This window comes from Cricetulus griseus (genome assembly GCF_003668045.3).
Source record: "Cricetulus griseus strain 17A/GY chromosome 1 unlocalized genomic scaffold, alternate assembly CriGri-PICRH-1.0 chr1_0, whole genome shotgun sequence".
Lineage (NCBI taxonomy): Eukaryota > Metazoa > Chordata > Mammalia > Rodentia > Cricetidae > Cricetulus > Cricetulus griseus.
The window spans coordinates 213,538,077-213,562,273 of record NW_023276806.1 but is presented as its reverse complement, the minus strand read 5'-3'; the positions used below and the strand labels follow the sequence as shown (position 1 = coordinate 213,562,273).

Genomic DNA, 24,197 nt, shown 5'->3' with positions numbered 1-24,197 from the left:
CTTGTCTTACTTGGCAATAAAGCTTGCAGATAAGGTGTGATCTGAGGCAGTCATGCCTTATTCACCCCATAGGGTGAATCCCTGTTTGAATTCTGTGGATCTCAGGGCCTGTGCTCAAAAATAGGAATGGTAGATGACACACACTATGCTCAGCCAAGCAATAGCCATGATAAAATTTAAAGTAAACTTTCTCCTTATGCATACATGACAATTTTACACTGTGAATGGCTAAAACTAACTACTGAAACAGAAAAAGTAGAAATTCTTGGATTTTTAGAATCCATTTCTTAATTTAACCCTGCTCTGTACACTTTGGAGTAGAAGGAACATGAATTATTAGGTGAATGGAAAAAAAGCAAATTTCCTAAAAATTCCTTTCTCCTTCATTAAAGATCCATTTCAAGGTTAATTATTTGGAATATAATCAAGTTACATGGACAGATATTAAATGTCATTTGTTGCTAGATTTCTGTCAGCTCATTTTCATAGAATGTCATCTTATACAGGCTACACAAAGTAAATGGCCATCAGTTTTCAGGAGGAACAGAATTAAGAGACCTTACCTTCTTCACCTGCATAGGCCAGAATGGAACGAGCTCGGATCTGTTTCCCTTCTGTGGTTTTCCCAGAGCAGGTGTGTGAACAAGAGGACCATGTGGACCATGCACTGAGCACACAGTCCTTTGGGCATGGGGCATCGCAGGCCACAGGAATGGGAAAGATGGCATCTCTGCATAGCTGTCGGTCCACTTCCTCTCCTGGGAAACACATGACCACCAACAGTGTATCATCATTAAGTCTCCATAAAATGAATGGTTGAAGAGCAGAACAGGGATGGGATGGGAGGATGGGAGGGAGAGGGAACTGGGATTGATATGTAAATTAAGATTGTTTCTAATTTAAATAAAAAAGAAGGTAAAAAAAGAAATGACAGGTGTCTAGATGAATTAGACTATTTCCCATTAACTCTTAATTAAAAACGATCTGACAATCCAGGCCATGGTGGAGAGGATTACCTAAAAGCCCTTCCCCTAAAATGAGATTGATGACTACTCTTTATGCCATCCTAGAGCCCTCATCTAGTGGCTGATGGAAGCAGAGACAGACATCCACAGACATATACTGAGTTGAAATCTGGAATTTAGTTGAAGAGAGGGAGTAATGAAGATCGAAGGAGTCTGTACAGGTTGGAGAAACCCACAGAAACAGTTGGCCTGAACAAGGGAGAGTACATCGACCCCAGATGCTGTCTGGGAGGCCAGTACAAGACTGATCCAGACTCCTGAACATGGAGGTCAATAAGGAGGCCTCTGCACTCCAGGAAGCCTCTGGTAGTGGATTAGTATTTTTCCCTGGTGTAAGAAGGAACTTTGAGAGCCCATCCCACGTGAAGGGATGCACTCTGGCCCTGGACACATGGGGAAGGGCCCAGGCCCAGCACAGGAAGATTTGGTGGATTTTGCAGAGCCCCCGTTGAGGGTCCTATCCTGCCTGGGGAGTGATGGGTGGATGTGGTGGGGGGTAGGTTGGAGGTGAGGGAGGAGGGATGGGGTGAGGGGAGGGAGAGGGAGAAGGGACTTACATGTGAAACAAGCTTGTTCCCTAACTTGAACTAATAAAAAAAAAAAAGAAAAAAAAAAACAAAGAGAAAAGAAGACATGGTTGTTGTGGTGAAATGTTAAGAGAATATCAGAAAAATGCAAATGTAGAAACCGACACATGAATTCCTAAATAAATGATGTTTCTTTAATTATCAGAGGCATAGACATAGAAATCAGCACACTACTGAAAATATTTTTATCCTGCAGTATCTTCCCATTCGTGAGTTTTACATTTATAATGGTAATGCGCAATTAAGAGCATCATGAAATTATTTTACCCTCCTTATTCCCTTGTGAACTATGATTTACAAACAGTGCTAGATAGCTATAACAGGTGTCAATGTTTCCATGTATCAACTCATAGCTATGTCTATAAATGCTATTTATCTTCCAGGGAACATATATTTTATACAACTAGCCACCTTTCTCTTTCTTACTCCCCATTTGGAAGTAGATCGGACATATAAAGGATAGAATAGAATCACCATTCCAGTTCTTAATATGACCACATGGGAAGAGAGGGGATTGGCAACAAGACAGAGCATGTGCAGAAGTGAGCAGGAGTCACCAAAGTGCTGCAAAGTCATCGCCAGTTTCTATGGGTCTTTAGGTAAAGAGCTGTTTGCTTTATAGCAAACAAAACCTCATGTAACCCTCTCTTCCACTGGCCCAAAACTTATGGTGCTATTAAATAGCTAACATGTATGGCTTAAATAGGAAATGTTTTCCATACACTCATAAGCTGAATGATTGGTCCCCAGAGGGCAGTGCTACTCTGGAAGTATCATGGGACTTTAGAAGATGGCTTGAAGAATTGTGTGACCTGGGGAAAGGCATGTCTTTGGGGATATATGCTGTCTGTAGTTCTTCTCGGCTTCCTGCCCACCATATTTGGACAGCCCTTTCTCTTTCTGCCATGGTATTCTATCCCATCTCCTGCCCCGAGCCAATGGAACCAAGGAGCATGGATTTAAAATCTCTCAAACCATGAGCACAAAGAAATGATTTTTCCCTTCAAGTTGTTTTTCAAGTATTTTGTCACAGTGAAGAGAAAAGTAATTAAGACAATGTTCAGTTAATATTTGATGAGTGAGTGAAATGAAATAAACAAAATGCCAGAGAAAAGGAAAGTATCACTGTTAATAAAGAACAATCAGAATCAATAAGACTGTGAGAAAATGGGATAAAGGGAGCGGTCTGAAACAAGTCTGGACTCTGTGACTTGGTTACAAATGTGCTCGTGAGTTGCACAGAGAAGAATGAAGCAATACATCATGTAAGTAAGTGAAAATCTTTCTGCTGTTTGCCGTAGACTATATCCACAATCCTGGATGGATTTATAAAAATCATGAGCATTATATATTAGACATTCAGGGGAGGGAGGTTACTGAATGTGCCATTCCTGACAACCATTACTAACAAATCCCAGGTAATATTTTTCTGGCTGAAGCCCAGGGGTATAGGAACATCATTGTACTGTATACTGTTTTAGTCACATATTTGAAAAGAGAGACAGAAAATTAGTAGTAAATTGGAAATATGCTAACTTGTTAATAGCTACTACTTTGAAAGGGCTTTTATCCTTAGAAAAAAATCAGAAGTCAATTGAAGTACATTTATAGCCATTAGTTTGTAGACCTTAAATAATTATACTTCTTTACTCTTCAATAGTAGGAGAGGTTCATTAGAATTACAACTGAGGCAACAAGATCTCATTCCATCTTTGTGATTTTGATTTCTGAAATATTGCTTTCTTAGATGTGAAGTTTCACATATAATCCAATAAGACAATGTGATTAATAGGTAGATACATAGATGCTAAGTAGAGAAGAGAATCATTATTGTGTGATAAGGAAGTTACTAATTTATAATTTTAATAATAATAATAATAATGACTTTTTTTATTAAACTGGACTGTTTCTTAGGACAAGGGGGTATCTTTTATTGTTACATCTTTCTGCCATCTTTCCTCTATCATTTATTCCCAGAATCCTACGGAATGATAGGAAAGTTAGAAACTGCAGGTGATAGTTAAAAAAAGTGTGACAAGTCATGCCTTCTCCAACATTTTCCAATCATCTCACTCAGAAAGACATAATTCTGCAGCAATTGGGATTCTATGCCATGAATACCACTGTAATAGACTTCCTGACTTGAGGAATGGGTTTCTGTTTGCTAGAGTGTAACCAAAGGGATATATAAAGTGACCTTCCTCATGTTTCAAGTTACTCTTACCTTTCATCAGCCAGGTCTCTCATCATGCTTTGCTTAGGGAGGTTTCTGTTTTATTTTTCTCTCTAGGCATATTATTTAATCCAAGCAGCATACATTAATTCTGGTGGCACCATGTAGATTAACTCAGGTGCAATTTCTGAGAAACCCTTGATGATTCTGGAGTGTATACTGCACTTTACTTCACCTCTCTGGATATGATGCTGACCTTCAGTTCTTTTACCAGGATTCACAGTGAAGCTTTTAAATAGTTTGAGCATTTCAGACACGCATATAATGCATTTGCATGAAGTACATAATCTATTCCAGTCTCCACAATTCCTCCCCTAAGTCACCCACCACCGTTTCCTCCCATACACTGGACTGTTCACACTGAGTGAGTCTACTTAGTGATATCAGAATGTAGGGCCAACTACTGAAGCATGATAGACCTTCAGGAGACATATCACTGAAGAAAACGGACTATCTCTCTCTCTCTTTCTCTCTCTCTCTCTCTCTCTCTCTCTCTCTCTCTCTCTCTCTCTCTCTCTCTCTCTCGGCCAGCAAGCATCAGTTTTTGAAAGCTCCTCAGCTAGGGTTGGGACTTCGTGACCAGCTCCCTGATTTGTCTGGGGATTTGTGCTACCACACTCATTAGTCACAGCCTCTGTGTGTACACTGGGCACAGTCTCATGATCCAGACGTAATAGCTAGTTTTCTCTTCCCTTCCACAAATAAATCTCACTGTTGAAGCAAGGACTTTGCAATTTCTCTTTGCTTTTGTGATGGTTTGAATGAGAAATATCCCCATAGTCTCAGGCATTGCAGTATTGTCCCCCAAATTCTGTTGCTCTTTGGGAGGCTTAGGAGGCATGTCCTTTCTGGAGGAAGGATGCCACTTGGGACAGGTTTTGAGATTGTGAAGGCCCCGTCATTCTAGCTTCACTCTCTCTGCTTCATACTACACTTATGGTTCAGGTGTGAGCACTTAGGTGTCTGCTCCAGCCATCATGGACTTTGCTCCATCTTCCCTTCACCACCATGGTCTTAAAACTCTGGGACCACAAGTCTAAATAAACCCTTTCATCTATAAGTTCCCTTGGTCATGGTGTTTTGAAAACAATAGAAAAGTTATTAATTCAACTTTGTATGAAACATTTTATTCTCTCTGGCAGATGACTGCCAATATTCAGTCTTTATTGACCATATACACTCACAGTAACTGGCATAATTATTTTATTATGATTTTAACTACTTTAAGAACCTGTTATTAAGATTAAATAAGGTTACAACATTTGTCACTTTTTAGCAATTATTTTGTGTGTGCATGGTTGAGTGAGTACAAAAATGTCATGTTGTGACTGTGGAGGTACAAATAAATAAATAAATAAATAAATAAATAAATAAATAAGCAACTTATTGGAGTTGACTTTCTCCTCCTAATATGTGGAGCCTGAGGAAGTGAATTCAAGTTTTCAGGCTTGGCACAGAGAATCTTTATACATTAAGTCATCTTTGAGGACCCAATTTTCATCTTTCTTGTTTATTTCCTTATACTTAGAGCTTATAGCTGACATATAGTTGAAAATTAATAGTATATAAAATGAATAAATGAATGTTGTATTAGAGAAATAAATGTTTTGGATATGGAGTAAGTACCACATATAGATTTAAGAACTACATTTCTTCAGTTGTCATGCATTCCGGCAGTCTGTATTTAGTGAAAAGCACTGTGTAAATCATCTCTTGGCTTGGAATTCAGCCTCTCCTTCCTTTAGCAGAATGTGCACTTACAACAGAATCCCCGGTGATTCATACACACACATAAAATCTAAGAAATATTGCTCTGGGATTTATCTGTTTGTTGTCTTCTGGTTTGAGCAGAATCAGACTTTCTCTTTAAAGGGCAACCACATAAATTGAATTTTATACTTTGTAACTCTTGCTTTTCTGAGAGACATACTTTGTGCTTCTTTTCACACAGAGAATACACACAGGTGAAAACTAAGCCATAACAAATCATTACTAGATATCCATTTTGTTTAATGAATGTTATATACATTAATCTTAGGTAATTCTCAGACTAGCATTCAGACATGGCGATCAATGTTTTTTTAAAACTTAGTTTCAAATTTAATTTTTAGTGATGAACCCAGAGCCTTGTAAATGCTACATACGTGCTATGACACTGAACTACATTCCAAGATCAAATATTCTTTTTTTAACTTTAAATAAAATTGAGAGTTATCAAGCTTTGGCTATTTGTAACAAACAGCAGAATTTTCACTAAAGGGACAGAGACAGTAACCAATTACTCCGTCTTTTTTTAACTGTATGTTGATAAGAACTAAGATACTAAAGCAGTTGATGGATGGGTTTTGTCTACAAAAAAGTCAATAAGTTGGTACTCTTGAGTTGCTTCTCCAAAAAGTGATATGTGGTGGCAGCTACACATTGCCTCAGCACAGAGGTAGTGCTAATCTTTCTATGGTTATATTAATATACTGGGCTTATAGCCACTGAACAAACAATAATGAATCTGTAAGAATCATTTAAATCTTTGACTTTGTTTTGATAAGGGCTTTAATCAATATGACTAATTGTAAACTTCAGGTGCCACGTTCTTCCAAATCCCTAACATCGAGGGCTAAGTCATGTGGGAATCACTGGTTAAAAGAAACAAATGTAGGAAAGAAACACGATAATTAAGGAGTAAAATGTGTCTGTGTTTTTAACCAGCAGTTTCATAGCTGAAGAACATTGTGAGACAGTGAACTGTTATTTTCACTCTATATGTCAGAAGCGGATTGGAAATAAGGTCATATAAGAACAGCCAAAAGTAATTTTCTCCTACACAGTCTTAGAACTTGTTTCTTAATTATGTGTGTTTTGGTAAGATAAGTATTGTTTTGCATGACACAACTTCAGAGATTATATAGATACAAATATGCATATAGCCAAAGGTCACTCAATACATATTTCAGAGTAAGTAATGGAAATTTTTCTGCTAAGAACTTTGGAAATGCAACTTTTTCATCTTGGGGACCCTCAACCTACAGCATATTCAGATGGGTATCCCCTGTGGGACTTTTTGAGGCATAGCTTGTCTGAATGAGTTATCCCTTTAAACCAGGCATGCATGTCTGATGATAACTCCTCTGGTATATGAAGTTCTGGTGCTGGTGCTGAGACAAGCCAGTGCATTTGTTTCTTCTCTTTCATGGTTTGAAGACAGTATCTTAGTGAGATTCTTACGATGACATTAAAAAACATTTTATATTCTCATTTGTGTAGTAAATATACTCACTTTTGACACAGATTTAATATGCAAATAATTTCAAAGAGTTGGTTTGCACTTATATAGCTCAGTTTTTAAATATATACAAAGCTGGAGTTTTTAAAGCCTTGCAAGCTCACATATTTTATAGGAAATATTGAATACAAAACTAAACTTTTAATTTAGATCATCAACCCAGACTTCATTTTGAAGCCTAACTTAAATGTGTCTGTGAGACACTATGCAAGAAATTTATCCATAAAATTGAATTGGTATGCTCATTAATTTTTGTAAACTAAGTCTAAGATATAATTTATCAAGTTGGTACCTATCCATTTATTCTTTTTTATTCACAAGTGTAATGTTAAGAGTATGTTTTCATTATTGAACAAGGATGAAAACAAAACATATGCTTAAGTCTACAGAAAGGAAGCCCTTAAGTCCTTAACCCTTCACAAAGAACTACAAGCAACTGCAGAATGCTGAGTGGGAGTAATAGCCTTCCACAGGGAAGAGACATACCAATTTATTGTCCAAATTTTCAGCCCTGGAAACATACATAAAGGTAACATATAAACTGAGCATTTATAATTAGGAATATATATGTATATATGTATACATACATATATATGAATGTATACATATACAAATTGAACTTAAAAAACAGAGGCAATGGATTTGAAAGAGAGAAAGGAGGGGTGTATGGAAGGGCTTAGAGGGATGAAAGAAAGGAGAAATTATGTAAATATATTATAATCTCAAAAATAAAAATTATGTATTCATAATCCATCTTTTTATTATTTTATAAACTGAAACACATATTTTGATATCTTTACATTAGTTGGAAAAATCCTCTGTGTCCAGGCAAACTGCTTCATGAAATTCTGAATTACCCTTTCCATTCTACTGAAATACCTATCACTAGTAAAAGACTTGAAATAATAATATTAAAATTCATGAATTTTCCAGTGGAAATAAAACAAAATAGGAATTGAGATTCAGCAAAGATTTTCTTTCTTTGTTAAAGTATATGCTGGAAACTTATTACATTATTTTTCACAGATATTAAATGAAATATAAAAGATAAACCATTTTTTGTCAAGGCTTTGAAAGTATTAAGATCAAGATTGAAAATGTAAAACACCAAGCACATGATTAACTGTTTTAAATATATGATAGCATGTATCCTCTAGCACTGTTCCTTAAATGCCTGCTGAATTTTTCTAATTTGCCTTTTAATTCTTTAAAATTATTTTTATGTGTGTGGGTGTTTTGCTTCCATGCATGCATGTCTATAGAGACCAGAGCAGGGTTCTGGCCCATGTCACTGAGTTACACATAGTTGTGAGCCACCATTTGGGTGCTGGGGATGGTACCTGGGTGCTCCAGAAGAGCAGTGCATGCTCTTAACCACTAAGGCATCTCTACCGCTCCACTATGTAGGTTGTAGTGTATATTTGGCTTATGGTAGTAGTCTATGTAAAGCAACTCTACTCAATATTAATGGTAATTAATTACCAACACAATGGAGCTCAAATCAAAAACAGCAAAGATACCTTAGGCAGTGTAAAGTAGGTGCAGATATTAGCTGAAAAGCAAAATCTGTGATGAGTCCTTAGAATTATAATTTGAGTATTAGATTTGTCTTAGCAGACTTAGAAAACTCTACATCAATTATAAGACACATCATTGTGCTATCTTTGTGTTGTTCAAAAATCATTGTAAATGTCATGATGGCATTGTGAGAATGTATATTTACATATTTATTTGTTAACCAGCAAAATGTTAAGAATTAAGATAATGTCTTGGCCCACCTACACCCACTGGGAGAGGTGAGTATGGGAACTGCTTGGGTCCATCCTCCCTGTCCGTTCCTTGGAGTTTCCTGGGCCTACTAGGCATGTAGTGGACTGCACAGGCAGGGCAAGCCATCTGAAGTCTGCTGACATTACAGTCTTAGCCCACAAATACCAGCCAGGAGAGGAGAGGAAAGGGAGAGACCCCACCTGTAGCCACAAGAAGAAGGGATAGGAAGACAACAATATAAGAAAAAATTCAACAACAGAAAGACCAATATAGCACTACTAGAGTCTAGGGACTTTAAACCAGCAAGAGCTGAACATCCAAACACAGATGAAGAAGAAGAGAATGACCTTAAAAACAACATTATGAAAATGATAGAGACCTGCAAAGAGGAAATGAGAAAATCTCTTAAAGAAATGAAAGGAAAACAAACAAAAAATACAAGTAATGGAGGAATAAACAAACCAAAAAATTAAATAAATAAATAAATCTCTTAAAGCAAGGAAAGCCAAGAAAAAAACAATCAAACAGATGAAAGAAACAATTCAAGCAATTCAAGGCTTGAAAGCTGAAATAGAAACAATAAATAAAGCATAGAATGAGGGAATGCTGGAAATAGAAAATCTGGGTAAATTGTCAGGAACTACAGATGTAAGCATAATCAACAGAATACAAGAGATGGAAGAGAGAATCTCAGGTGTTAAGATTCACAATAGGAGCCGGGCATTGGTGGTGCACGCCTTTAATCCCAGCACTAGGGAGGCAGAGACAGGCAGATCTCTGTGAGTTCTGGTCTCCAGAGCAAGTGCCAGGATAGGCTCCAAAGCTACACAGAGAAACCCTGTCTCGAAAAACCAAAAAAAAAAAAGATTCACAAGAGGAAATAGATTAATTTAGCAAAGAAATTGCTAAGTCCAACAAACCCCTAACAAAAAATATCCAAGAAATATGGGACAACATGAAAAGGCCAAACCTAAGAATAATAGGTATAGAAGAAGGAGAAGAAACAGAGCTCAAGGGCAAGAAAACATATTCAACAAAATCATAGAGTAAAACTTCCTCAACCCAAAGAAAGACATGCCTTTGCAAGTACAAGAAGCTTACAGAAGACCAAATAGAGTGGACAATAAAAGAAGTTCCCTTGCCACATAATAATCAAAACACCAAACATACAGAATCAAGAAGGAATACTAAGAACAGCAAAGGAAAAAGGCCAAGTAACATGTAAAGGCAGACCTACCAGAATTACACCTGAATTCTCCATGAAAACTCTGAAACCCAGAAGGTCCTGGATAGATGTTCTACAAATGCTAAGGGTCCAGGGATGCCAACCAAGACTACTATACCCAGTAATGCTTTCAATCACTATAGATAGAGAAAATATGATATTCCATGAAAAAAAACAGATTTAAACAATACATATCCACAAATCCAGCCCTACAGAAAGTTCTGGAAGGAAAATTCCAGCCCAAGAATGTTAACTACACTCACAAAAACATAGGCAGCAGATAATCCCACTTTACCAAAAACCAAGTGTAAACAAAAGGGGGGTTTTCCATGCAAAATACCACCAGCACCAACAAATCCAAAACAAACAAGAATTAACAACCAATCATCATCAATATCCCTCAATATCAATGGTCTTAACTCACCTATAAAAAGACACAGATGTAATGCATATAAAGACAGAAACCATCTTTCTGCTGCATATAAAAAACAAACGTCAATTTCAAATACAGTGCTTACCTCAGAGTAAAGGATTGGGAAAAGATTTTCAAAGCAATGATCCTAAGAAACAAGCTGGTAGAGCTATCCTAATATCTAACAAATTAGATTTCAAAGTAAAATTAATCAAAAGAGATGAAGAATGGCATTCCATATTCATCACAGGAAAAAACCATTAAGATTAAGTCTTAGTTCTGAACATCTATTCACTAAATACAAAGGCACCCACGTTTGTAAAAGAAACATTACTAAAACTCAAATCACACATAAAACCCACACACTTACAGTTCGAGACTTCAGCACCCCTCTTTCACCACTAGATAGGATCACCATACAGAATGTTAACAAAGAAACAAAGGAGCTAACAGAGATTATGACCCAATTGGGTTTAACAGACATCTATAGAACATTCCATCCAAACACAAAAGAATATACCTTCTTTTCAGTGCCAAACAGAACCTTCTCTAAAATTGACCATATACTCATCAACAAAGTAAACTTCAACAAATAGAAAAAAAATGGAATAACCCTCTGTATCCTATCATGTTACTGTGGCTTAAATTTAGAATTCAACAACAACACAAATTGCAGAAATCCTACAAACTCATGGAAATTGAACAATGCTCAATTTAATCACCCCTGGGTCAAGGAAGAAATAAAAGAAAGAAATTAAAGACTTCCTAGAATTCAATGAAAATGAAGACACAACATACCCAACCTTATGGGACATTTTGAAAGCATTACTAAGAGGAAAGTTCATAGCACTTAGTGCCCACATGAAGAAACTGGAGAATAGTAACACTAGAGAGAGAATTAACAGCACACCTGAAAGTGCTACAACAAAAAGAAGCCAACTCACTCCAGAGGAGTAGACACCAGGAAATAACCAAATTGAGGGCTGAAATCAATAAAGTAGAAACAACAACAACAAAACAATATAAAGAATCAATGAAACAAAGAGTTTGTTCTTTTAGAAAATCAACAAAATAGACAAACCTTTATTCAAACTAAACAAAAGGAAGAGAGAGAACATGCTAATTAACAAAATCAGAAATGAAAAGGGGAACATAACAATGGACACTGAGGAAATCCAGAGAATCATCAGGTCATACTTTGAAAACCTATACTCCACAAAATTGGAAAATTTAAAGGAAATGAACAATTTTCTGCATACATATCACTTACCAAAACTAAATCAAGAACATATAAGCAATTTAAATAGATCTACAGCCCCTAATGAAATAGAAGCAGTCTTGAAATGTCTCCCAACCAAGAAAAGCTCAGGGCTAGTTGGTTTCAATGCAGTATTCTACCAGAAATTCAAAGAAGAGCTAATACCAATACTCCTCAAAGTGTTCCACACAATAGAAGCAGAGGAGTCATTGTCATACTCTTTTTACTAGGCTACAATTCATTGGCACCCAAACCACACAAATACTCAACTAAGAAAGAGAACTACAGACCAATCTCCCTCATGAACATTGGTTCAAAAATACTTAATAAAATACTGGTAAATCAAGTTCAAGAACACATCAGAGAAATCATCCACCATGATCAAGTAGGCTTCATCCCAGGGATGCAGGAATGGTTCAACATACAAAAATCCATCAATGTAATCCACCATATAAACTGAAAAAGAACAACCACATGATCATCTCACTAGATGCTGAAAAAGCTTTTGGCAAAATCCAACACCCCATTCATGATGAAGGTCTTGGAGAAAATAGGGATAACAGGAACATACCTAAACATGATAAAGACAATAAACAGTAAGCCAACAGCCAACATCAAACTAAATGTAAGAAACTTAATGAGATTTCTCTAAAATCAGGAACAAGACAAGGCTGTCCACTCTCTTCATATCTCTTCAATATTGTTTGTGAACTTCTAGCTAGAGCAATAAGACAACAGAAGGAGATCAAGGAGACACAAATTGAAAAGGAAGAATGCAAATTTTCACTATTTGCAGATGATATGGTAGTTTACATAAGTGACCCAAAAAACTCTACCAGGGAACTCCGACAGCTGATAAACACCTTCAGCAAAGTGGCAGGATCCAAGATTAACTCAAAAAATCAGTAGTCCCTCCATATACAGACAATAAATGGGTCAAGAAAGAAATCAGAGAAACATCTCCCTTTATAATAGCCACAAACAACATAAAATATCTTGGGGGTATTTCTAACCAAACATGGGAAAGACCTATAGACAAGAACTTAGAGTCTTTAAAGAAAAATAATCAAAGAAGATACCAGAAAATGGAAAGAACTCTCATGCTATTGGATAGGTAAGATCAATATAGTAAAAATGGCAGTCTTATCAAAAGCAATCTACAGATTCAATGCAATCCCCATCAAAATCCCAGCACAATTCTTCACAGACCATGAAAAAAATTACTCAACTATACATGGAAAACAAACAAACAAAAAAACCAGGATAGCCAAAACAATCCTGTACAAAAAACAAAAAAAAACTTCTAGAGGCATCACCATCTCTTAATTCAAGCATTACTATAGAGCTATATTAATGAAAACAGCTTGGTATTTGCACAAAAACAGACAGGTAGACCAATGGAATTGAATTGAAAACCCTGATATTAACCCACACACCTATGGAATCTGATTTTTGACAAACAAGCTAAAGTTATACACTGGAAAAAAGAAAGCATCTTCAACAAATTGTGCTGGCATAACTGGATGCTGACAAGTAGAAGATTGCAGATAGATCCTTATCTATTGCCATGTACAAAACTTAAGTCCAAATGGGTCAAAGACCTCAACATAAATTCAGACACACTGAACCTCTTAGAAGGGAAAGTGGGAGGTACCCTTAAACAAACTGGTACAGGAGATCACTTCCTGAGCATAATTCCAGTATCACAGACACTGAGATCTACAATCAATAAATGGGACCTCCTGAAACTAAGAAGCTTCTGTAAGATAAAGGACACAGTCAACAAGGCAAAACAGCAACCCACAAACTGGGAAAAGATCTTCACCAACCCCACATCTGACAGGGGGCTGATTTCCAAAATATAGAAAGAACTCAAGAAGCTAGTCACCAAAATGTCAAATAATCCAATTAATAAGTGGGTTACAGAACTAAACAGAATTCTCAATAGAGGAATCTAAAATGGCTGAAATATACTTAAGAAATTTCTCGAAATACTTATCCATTAGGGAAATGCAAATCAAAACAACTCTGAGATACCATCTTTCACCTGTCACTATGGATAAAAATCAAAAACACCAATGATAGTTTATGCTAGAAAGGATGTAGACAAAGGGAAACATTCCTCCATGTATGGTGGGAGTGTAAACTCATATGGCCACCTTGGAAATCATTGTGGCATTTTCTCAGGATAATGGGAATCAGTCTACCTCAACATCCAGCAATTCCACTCTTGGGCATGTACCCAGAGGATGCACATTCATACAACAATGACATATATTCAACTATGTTCATAGAATCCTTGTTTTTAATAGCCAGAACCTGGAATCATCCTAGATGCCCCTCAGCCAAAGAATGGATGGAAAAAATATGTTAGTTATACAATGGCGTATTACTCAGTGGAAATCTTGAAATTTGCAGGCAAATGGATGGAACTAGAAGGAACCATCCTGAGTGAGGTAACCTAGTCACAAAAAGACAAGCATGGTATGTACTCATTCATATATGGATATTAGACATAGAACAAAGGACTACCAGCCTACCATCCACACCTCCAGAGAAGCTAGGAAACAAGGAGGACCCTAAGAGAGGCATACATGGTCCCCTGGAGAGGGGGAAAGAAACAAGAGCTTCATTAGCAAATTTGGAGCACAGGGGGAGGGGGAGGGAGTTAGGAAAAAGAGAAGGCAAGAAGAGGGGGATGGATGAGAACATGATGGATCATAAAGACCGAGTCAGGGTAAGAATAGTGGATAGCACAAAAAGAGATGCCTTCATAGAGGGAGCCATTATAGGTTTATAGAGAAATCTGGCACTTGGTAAATATCCAGAAATCCACAAGGATGAGTCCAACTAAGAATCTAAGCAATCATGGAGAGGCTACCTTAAATGCCCTTCCCCATAATGAGATTAATGACACCTTAAATGCCATCCCAGAGCCTTCATCCAGTAGCTGATGGAAGCAGAAGTAGACAACCACAGCTAATCAGTGAGCTACACTCCTTGAATCCAGTTGTAGAATGGAAGGAGGGATGAGCAAATGGGTCAAGACCATGCTGGAGAAACCTACAGAAACAGCTGACCTGACCAACTGAGAGCACATGGACCTTAGTCTGACAGCTGGGGAACCAGCATAGGACTGAACCAAGGTCTCTGAATGTGGGTGCCACCTATGAAGCCTGAGCAATCTATGGGACTTCTGACAGTGGAATCAGTTTTTATCCCTAGTGCAAAAATTGACTTTGGGGTCACATTCCCCATAGATGGATACTCTCTCAGCCTAGATACATGGAGGAGGGCCTAGGCCCTCCCACAAATGATGTGACAGACTTTGATGATCTCCCATGGAAGGCTTCACCCTCCCTGGGGAGTGGATGGCGGGTGGGATGGAGGGGTTAGTGATGGGCATGGAAGATAGGAGGGAGAGGGAACTGGGACTGATATGTAAAATAAGATTGGGGCTGGGCAGTGGCAGTGCATGCCATTAATCCCAGCACTCAGGAGGCAGAGACAGGCAGATCTCCGTGAGTCTGAGGCCAGCCTGGTCCACGGTGAGTTCTAGGGCAGCCTCCAAACCACTGAGAAACCCTGTCTCAAACCCCCTCCCCCAAAATAAGATTGATTCTAAGTTAAATATACTAAAAAAGGAATTAAGATAATGGAGTCTCATATCATCATTACCTTTTTTTAAGAAAACATTTTGTTATAACCTTCATTAAACTCTCTGAAACTCATTGCCAAGTTGGTAGGTTCATAGTCAGGTAACTGAGGAACTTTTTACTGTGTTTTCTCACCCATATGCCAATTAGACAGGAGAACTTTTTATTTATAGTTTGCCTTACTCTGGGTCTTCAGATCTGGCTATGCCCTTGGTTCACACACTGTCACTTTGGGGTTTTACATCTAATGCTTGTGAAATGAAGAGAAATGTGTTTGAAATTCTGTACACATTTTTTTCTAACAAACAAACAAATAAAGCCTCCCTACTCATGGCTGCTCCCGTACAAAATATGAGCTCACTCCGACCTGTCAAGGTAGGCCTTAATATTTCCTTCCTCAGGCTAAACCATGCATTTCTTCTAGATTCTAAGACCCTTAGGATCTACTTTTGTCTGGTATGAACAGACAGAGTCACAGTTCCAGGCTGCCACCCTCAACAGTCAGAGGAGTTTACCTAAATTTTAGGATCTTCGACTTAAGCTAAAATGGGATCTGTGACTTCAGCATTGCAAAGAAGTTCATGATAAGCCATCTTAAGAAGGAGGAGTAGAGATTTGTCAATTATATTTTAGTATAGGCTTGAGCTTGTGGATTAGGGGGAAGAGTGGCACTCAAAAGAAAGGAAGACGCACACAGAACGAGAGCTTATTTCAGATCAAATCTCTCTTCAATGTTTTCATGGTGATCATATACAAGATTTTGATGGGGTACGAACTTTATCTTATTGCTGGGTGGCTACTGAGAGGTGTGTGGCAAGTGTATAGTTCCTAAGGTAAAAGTATAGCCTCCATCTACAGGAAAGTAGACATTTTTGCTATAAATAGATTTCTTTCTTTTTCTTTATACTTCTTTTTTAAAATTTATGATTCTCAGGTAATATCTGGTCAAGGTAATCAGGTCATGTTCATTAAGGATCTAATGTTCATTAAGCCTCATTAATTAGCACATTGACATACATATCTCTGTCTGAAAGGAATTCTATTCTATTTCTATAGCAGCATCCTTCACAGCAAGTATTAATTGTGCTGGAATTCTTGTTTTTGACTTGGAGAGAAGCTGGAATAATACTCTGGGATGAGGAATCTTTCCATCTTCACTTTCTGTTTGAGCATTTATTTTAAAACACAATTATAAATTCTTTCTCCCAACCATTGGAATGTATATAATTCTCAAGGCTATTTGCCAGTATTAAATCGTAGAAATTATCTTTCTTGCAGAGCTGAGAACTATCCCTCCTAAGTGTTAGCATGTAAAGACAGAGTGCCTTGGTCACCCATTCCCACAAGATGTGGAGGTGCCTAGCTTCCTGTGTGCTGGTGTGTAAACACAGATGACCCATATAGCAAAGCACTGAAACTCAGGAACAGTTCATTCTTCAAGGCAGATTCAATTGATCAAACCTCCTGCAGAGTTCTTCAGTCCATTCCCACTAGCCCGCCCTAGCACTTAAAACACTCTCTGTCTTTTGCTTCTGCCACTTGGACTTCAGCCTCTCCCCATTGTAACTGTATAAAACAGAGTTTAATATTGGAGCAATTTTGTACTTGACAACTTCCGTATGTAATTCATGACATGAAAAGTATCAAATGTCTATAGCTTCCTTTCTATCAAATTACAGACTTACCTGTTGACATTTAAGTATCTTTCACCAACCTAATTTCTTCAAATACTACTTTAAGTAATTTTTCTTCCGTCTTTGTTTCTGTTCTAAGTTTCCCACTTCTCTGTCACTTTTGTCAAGTTTTCATTTCTTTAAGACCACAGGAAACAAAGTCACGTGTCTTGGAATGCAGACTCTCCCATTCCCCTGTTGTCATCAACTTGCTATTCCAGGCTTTAGTGTAATCATTGTGACCTTCATCTTCTTTGTTGAGTTCAAATCTATCCTAATCAAGGGTAGCGAATAATGTGACTCATGAATAAATGCTGAATACTGGGGCCTAAGTGGAATTTATTTATTTATTTATTTATTTATTTATTTATTTATTTATTTATTTAATTCATTTGACATACTCCCTCCTTCCCCACCTTCCACTTCTCAGAGAGGGTAAGGCCTCCCATGGGAAGTCAACTAAGCCTGGCATATTGTTTCGAGGCAGTACCAAGTCTCTGCCCCCTGCATCAAGGTTGAGAAAGCTATCCCACCATATGTAATGGGCTCCAAAAAGCCAGTTCATGCACCAGAGAGAGATCCTGGTCTATGATAACAGGCCAGGGTACCACAAACAGACCAAGCCACACAGCTGTCACTCATATTCAGAGTGCCCAGTTTGGCCCCCATGGAGGCTCCACAGCTGTTAGTCCAGAGTCCCTGAGCTCCCATTAGCTTGGGTCAGCTGTCTCTGTTTCCCCATCAAAACTGGTGCTAGGGAAATTCCCAGGAATCCACAACGATGACCACAGCTAAGAATCCCAGCAATAGTGGAGAGGGTACCTGAACCAGCCTACTCCTATAATTAGATTGGTGACTACCCTATTTGTCATCATAGAACCTTCACCCAGTAACTGATGGAAGTAAATGCAGAGGTCCACAGCCTGGTCAAAGAGAGGGAGGAGGGACTAAATGGAATTAAGTGGAATTTTCTTGTTTGAATTTGTCTCCTATGATGTCATTTGGCCTATTAGTAAGCAAGATATAGCCAGTATGGCTGACTGCTCTAAGAACTACTGTGTTAGGGAGGAAAAAGGCATGCCTCTTATCTGCAGGTGTGGACACGGGGGAATCATGCCTTTGCTACTGCTCTGTAGATTATTAGTGGATACTTTCTATGTGCTTTACTTATGGGAAAGCCCTGTCTTTTGGAAAAAGGAGTGGGATGTGTTTTCTTCATTTCTATTAATTGAAGTTAATACTTAACTTTTTGTCCTTTCCCTGATGTGATTGTGTCTTTATCAATGTCACAGACCCTCCGGCTTTTTATTTTTAGTGACTAAAATGTATCTTGACTGAGGTTCATAAAAAAAGACATTCTCTGTATTTTGAGATAGGGTTTCTCTGTATAACAGCCCTGGCTATCCTGTATAACAGACCAGGCTGGCCTTGAATTCACAGAGATCCACCTGCCTCTGCCTTCTGATTGCTGGGATTAAAAGTGGCACCACCCTCACCTGGCTACATACATACATATTCTTTTATGCAAATAAAACCTGCTCAGTCCAGGTCAGTCACAATATATATATATATATATATATATATATATATATATATATATATATATGCGTGTGTGTGTGTGTGTGTGTGTGTGTGTGTGTGTGTTTATAGATGGACATTTGACATTGGATAGGCAATTAATTTGTTCTTCCCTGGGAAAAACGATTTCTCCCTTTCTCAGTATTCCCTAGTTACCTATAGTTCTTCGTCTATCACTGAGGTCTGATGAGCTTTCCTGCTTCCAAGTAAGCATGTCTTCTGTTTCCTTTGCTTTAGGTCATGTTTAGGAAGCTATATTGGTGAGACTTTATGGATGTAGTTTGTGACATTTCTAGGAGACAAAATCTCACAGCAAACTCCTGTGTCTTTGACTCTTGTGATCTTCCCATCCCTTTTCCCACAATGATTCCTGAACTTTAGGTGTGGAAGTTGTGTTATAGATGTATTAGTTATAACTGTGTTCAAAAATTGCATTTTGGTTAATTGTGGTTTTCTCTAATGGTTTCCATCTGTTGCAAAGAAAAGTTTCCTTGCTGAGGAGTAAGTACTACACTTATTTGCAGATATAAAGATAATTGTTAGATTGTATTTAGGGACTATACTGGATTAATAAAGTGGAGGCACTAGTTTCTGTTCCAGGTTCTGTTATTAACTAGCTCTGGGTAGTTGGGTAAGTTTTCTGTACCACACATCACTTACTTCCTGTTGAACATGTGTGAAGTCCAATTAGAGAGTTCTTGGCAGATAACAAAGTATGCTTGCCACAACTGCACTCTTAGAGGGTTATTTGCCATAGGGGTTGTTGTGACTCATAGGTATCATAGCTGGATAGGATTGTTGATTCCTTCCTTCCTTTGGAAGCTTGCATGCTGCCTTCTTGGTACCATGAAAGCTAGTTCTCAGGCAGGAGACATTCATGTCTAATCCAGTTCAGGTCTTCTAAGCCATGTGTCTAAGTCAGGTGTCTTCATCTACAGGGTATTCTCAGCACCTCTGGGATGCAACCAACGGCAGTAAAATAGCAATCAATAGCTTATAATATTCTGGGTGTTTCTTGGACAACCTTTTCAAACAACTCAAAAAGGATTTCTCATGTCTGGTGTTGGGATATATTGTTTTACATTGTCTGTGGCCCTTGGTGGGGGGAAGGCACAGGTGAGACACTTTATTTAAACCTTGTAAGTTTATTTATATGCAATATTTACATGTATTAGAGATATTTAATGTAGATAGTTAATAGTATGATTCTTTGTGGATTTTCAGACATCTTTCCTGTTATATTACCCTGTTCTGGATATCAGTCTAAAGAAACCTCAAAACTAAAGATAAATCTAGTATATGATGCATGTATAATCCTACTCCACAGATACTTGCTCATCCATATTCATTGCTATTCTATTCACAATGACTACAAAATGGAAACAACTGTAAGTCTCTTAATTCATAAATGATAATGAAAATGGACACCATGGAATACTACTCAGTCTTAAAATATGAAATCATGAATTTTGCAGGGAAACTAATGGAACTAGAAAAGATCACATTGAATGAGCTAACCCAGACTCAGAAAAACAAACATTACATGATGTTTTCATCTGAAGTTCCAGATCTTCAAATATAAATATTTAACCTGGAGCAACTGCAGAAAGTAGAGAGGGGTCAGTGTGTGTGTGTGTGTGTGTGTGTGTGTGTGTGTGTGTGTGTGTGTGTGTGTGTGTAGTAGAATAGGAAATAGTAGAGCTCAAGGTGATCTGAAGAGGAAATGAAAATGGATAAAGGGCACACATTATTGAGGTAGGTAATTCATATTTTCATGTCTGAATAGTTTTATTTACAACTTACTCTTCTTAATAATTTCTGCACTTGCAATTACCTACAATGTCAATTTCTATATCTTACATATCTATGTTGTTTAGTGACTGAAACTTAACAAATTACCCTGGTCCAAATTTGATTTTTTCCAATATACCAAATATGTGCTTTTGAGCAGTTATTTACATGTTCTAAGACTTAGTTTTCCATTCCTTGGATAGATTCAAATAATTTTGTTAACAGTATTGCTGTATATATTGAATGAGATCTTTTAAACTAAGTACCTAGCACAATGTCTTCCACATAGTTTGAAAATCTTGTTTGATGCAATCATACCATGCCTATGATGTAGTAGTACCATGCCTATGATATAACAGTACCATACCTATGCTGTAATAGTGTCTACTTTATCACCCATCAGAAGAAGAGATGGCATCCCTGCCACACCACTGTGGGGAAGAATACAGTCCATTCTTAGCTCCATTTTGCTCTAATTAACTTGGACTAGTGTGCTAATCATAATTTCCTCATTCTACTTACAAGTAGACTTGCATAAAAGTACTCTGCTGGTAAATACTATTGTACTCATAGCATATGCTTGATAATTTAGTGATTTTTTTCCATTGTCAGTTTTCCAAAAATAATATAATGCTAAGTCAGTAAAGGAATGATAATTTGTTACACAATTATTAAGTGGTATAGTCATTTTTTGAAAATGATTTGGGATTGTGGTATTTTTCTCTTGGTTTATTTATTTATTTGTTTATGTGTTTATTTATTTCTGTTCTGAGGATATAACCACAAAGCTTCCGAGCTCATGCCCTACCAGTCTGTCACTGGCTGAAAGTCATACCATAGGTTAGGATAATTAGCTGAGATCAACAGAAGCATGAAGACATTAGCTACTTATAATGTTCTGTAATCAACTGTCTATGAACCAAACAATTTACATGGGATTTTAGCAACAGTACATAAAACAGCGGTGCAGAACTACAGTCAGTTATAATACTCTCTGGGGCATGTTATAGATAACAAAATCAGTTCATCTTTGACTTGCTCTAATACTGCTGGACTGAACGGATGAAAAAATTATAGCCCTGAAAAACAGAAGTGATATATTATGGGCATCTTTAAGAGAAATCAATAAATCACGAAAAGCAGTCATGTTTATTATATATACTCTATTGGTTTAATAAACCTGTCTTTAAAAGTCTTTGCTCGAAAGTAGCTGCATCACAGAATGTCATTTCCTTATAGTGACACACAAATTCCTGGTCATCTCCTACTACCTCACTTTATACCACACCAAGACATCTTGTAGGTTTTGGACCAGTTAGTGTCTCAAAGTTCCTTGTGGATGAGGGATTATGGACTGGCTATTTTTCCCTTTTAGAAAATAGATTATTTTCTCATTTCTTATATCCTGATTAGACTTTTCCCTCCCTCTACTGTTCCCAGTTCTTCCCTACTTCCTTTCCTTTCCAGAATTGGAGTGGCTATTTTTTTATGATCCTTGTTACTATACTTTTGTTTCTGAAGATTCTTACACTTCTAATTTTCCCTGAAAATTGTAACTAGTGTAACTATCACACTGTTGTGACTACATTTTGCACCCAGTAATGACTCCCTGTGATTCACCTGATCATGAATTCATGTCTGCTGTATTTAAATACATCCCTCCATATAACTTCACTTGGCATAACCTGTCTGATAACTCTCTCTCTCTCTCTCTCTCTCTCTCTCTCTCTCTCTCTCTCTCGGTTACTCTTATGGAAGTGAGCAAATACTTTCTAGTTTGAGACAGTGTAGTTCAAAGATATCATATAATTTTATGATATAATTATGGGGAATCCTTATTTCTAATTTGCCCTGGTTTGAACAGATAAAGGAGATTTTTACTTTCAAGAACAATCTGGTTGTTTAAGGTATCTGACTTGAGTATTCAGAGCTGTTCTCTGTTCAACATTATGTACAAAACTGGGGGTAATTATCATTTAAGAGATGACTATCACTTAAAATAATCACTGCAAAAATTATATCACTCTTTATAAATTCAATTTTCTTAATTCACTATCTTAATTCACTAATTACTCTTATAACCCCAAAGGAAAACAAATAAACATGACTTTAAACTTAAGAAACATTTCCCTAGTCTAAGTCTGCATAAAGATGAAATACAAAGCCCCATCCCAGAAAAATCTGTTACCATGCTATGTGTCTGTTCTACAGCTACTGATAGACAATGGTGCTTATTTGTGGGCGAATTTTGAAGTCTCATCATGTCTAAGCAATGGATCACTGTAACAAGTAAGGGGGAAATCATTTTGGGGAATAACTTTAGAGTATTTGGAATAAAGCATCTGAAGGAGTCTTTTTTTTCCTTAATTACCATCATATACTGAATGACAGAGGTAGGATTTTTCCACGCCTCTTTCTGGTCTTTTAAGCCATATGAGAAGTTGTTAAAAATAAATAAACATATTTTATTTAAATTTTATATTAGATCATTTTCCAAAATACATTTTTTCTTTTATGTCATAATCTACTTTTAAAATAAATCAATTCAATGTGGCATAACACAATTTGGAAGTCATCAAAACTATGAATTGGGAAATGAGATCACCACACAGGGACAACTTTTTACAAATGGATATTTAATTTCTTTAGGAGTTTATTCTTTTGTGGAATGGAATTATTCCTGACATTTCTGCAATGCTTTCATGAGCAACTTGACCTTTGATACAGTTCTTTATAAAAACTTGTAGCTTGATAAATGACAGAAATACTGCATGCATGATAAAAATTAAAAGTCAAACGAAAGACTGACTGACAAAGCATTGCCAAGTCAGATGAAATCTCTTCCTTTAATTTAATCTTTCATTTTATCCTTAACACCTGGCATGTGTGTGCTTCCTTACTTCAGACTTTTCATAACCATAGGATCAGAGCAAAAGTAATCAAAAGGCAAATAAGCTTTAGCAAGGCCCTGGGCCGTTTTTGCATAAGAAGATAAATGTTAATAGTCATATCTAAATTTGCATGTTAAGAAAGAGAATTGAATTCACATGTGAATAGTCTTGCTAAAAAATAAGTGAGATGCTGTAGAATTCCTATCATATTCACTTTCAAACTAATAGCACTTTCATTGCCGATTGTGTGGTAATTGCCAAACAGTATCAATGAAGATAACTTCAAACACATTTGAATGTATTCAGCTGTAAAACTCTATCTTCTAGCATTGTGAGCCATAACATTGCTCTCCAAAACCATTAAAAACTCAAAACCACCATGACCTAGAGAAATGTGAAGAACTGTTTGGCTTACGTGCACCTGAGATTGAGGACTAGAGACAGTGATCAAATGCTGAAAGAAGATGTAGGCAGAATGAGCTCTTGAGACAACGTTAATACTCTTGAAGTCTTTATCTTAAGGGTAGGAAAACAAGGTTATTTTTGGGTTTGGATGGACTTATAAATCCAGGAGGAAAATGGATGAGAGAAAATGCACAGAATTAAAATTATAGGGTTTGGAGAGTTAAGAATTTTAGTCAAGGTAAGTTATTAGGAAGTGAAAGGAAAGAATAATAAATGTCCCAGTGTGAGAACACTAGTATGTAGTCTTCTAGCTTAAGGACAAATTCTAGAGTCCAAAGTATAAACACTGTGTTCATTTGTAATTACCATGCTCTCTTCATTTCCTGTCTAGAGGAGATAAATATAGAAGTATA

The 24,197-nt window shown here is 37.0% G+C and overlaps 1 protein-coding gene across 4 annotated transcripts in view; it reads right to left on the bottom strand.

The window, feature by feature from the left end:
- Thsd7a (thrombospondin type 1 domain containing 7A) overlaps nt 1–24,197 on the bottom strand; it is a 402,619-nt gene that overhangs the window by 89,237 nt on the left and 289,185 nt on the right. For all 4 annotated transcript variants that reach the window (XM_035450549.1, XM_027389923.2, XM_035450550.1 and 1 more), the window contains one exon: nt 564–758. In XM_035450549.1, the coding sequence (XP_035306440.1) occupies nt 564–758 (195 nt within the window). The remainder of the gene's footprint in view (nt 1–563; nt 759–24,197) is intronic.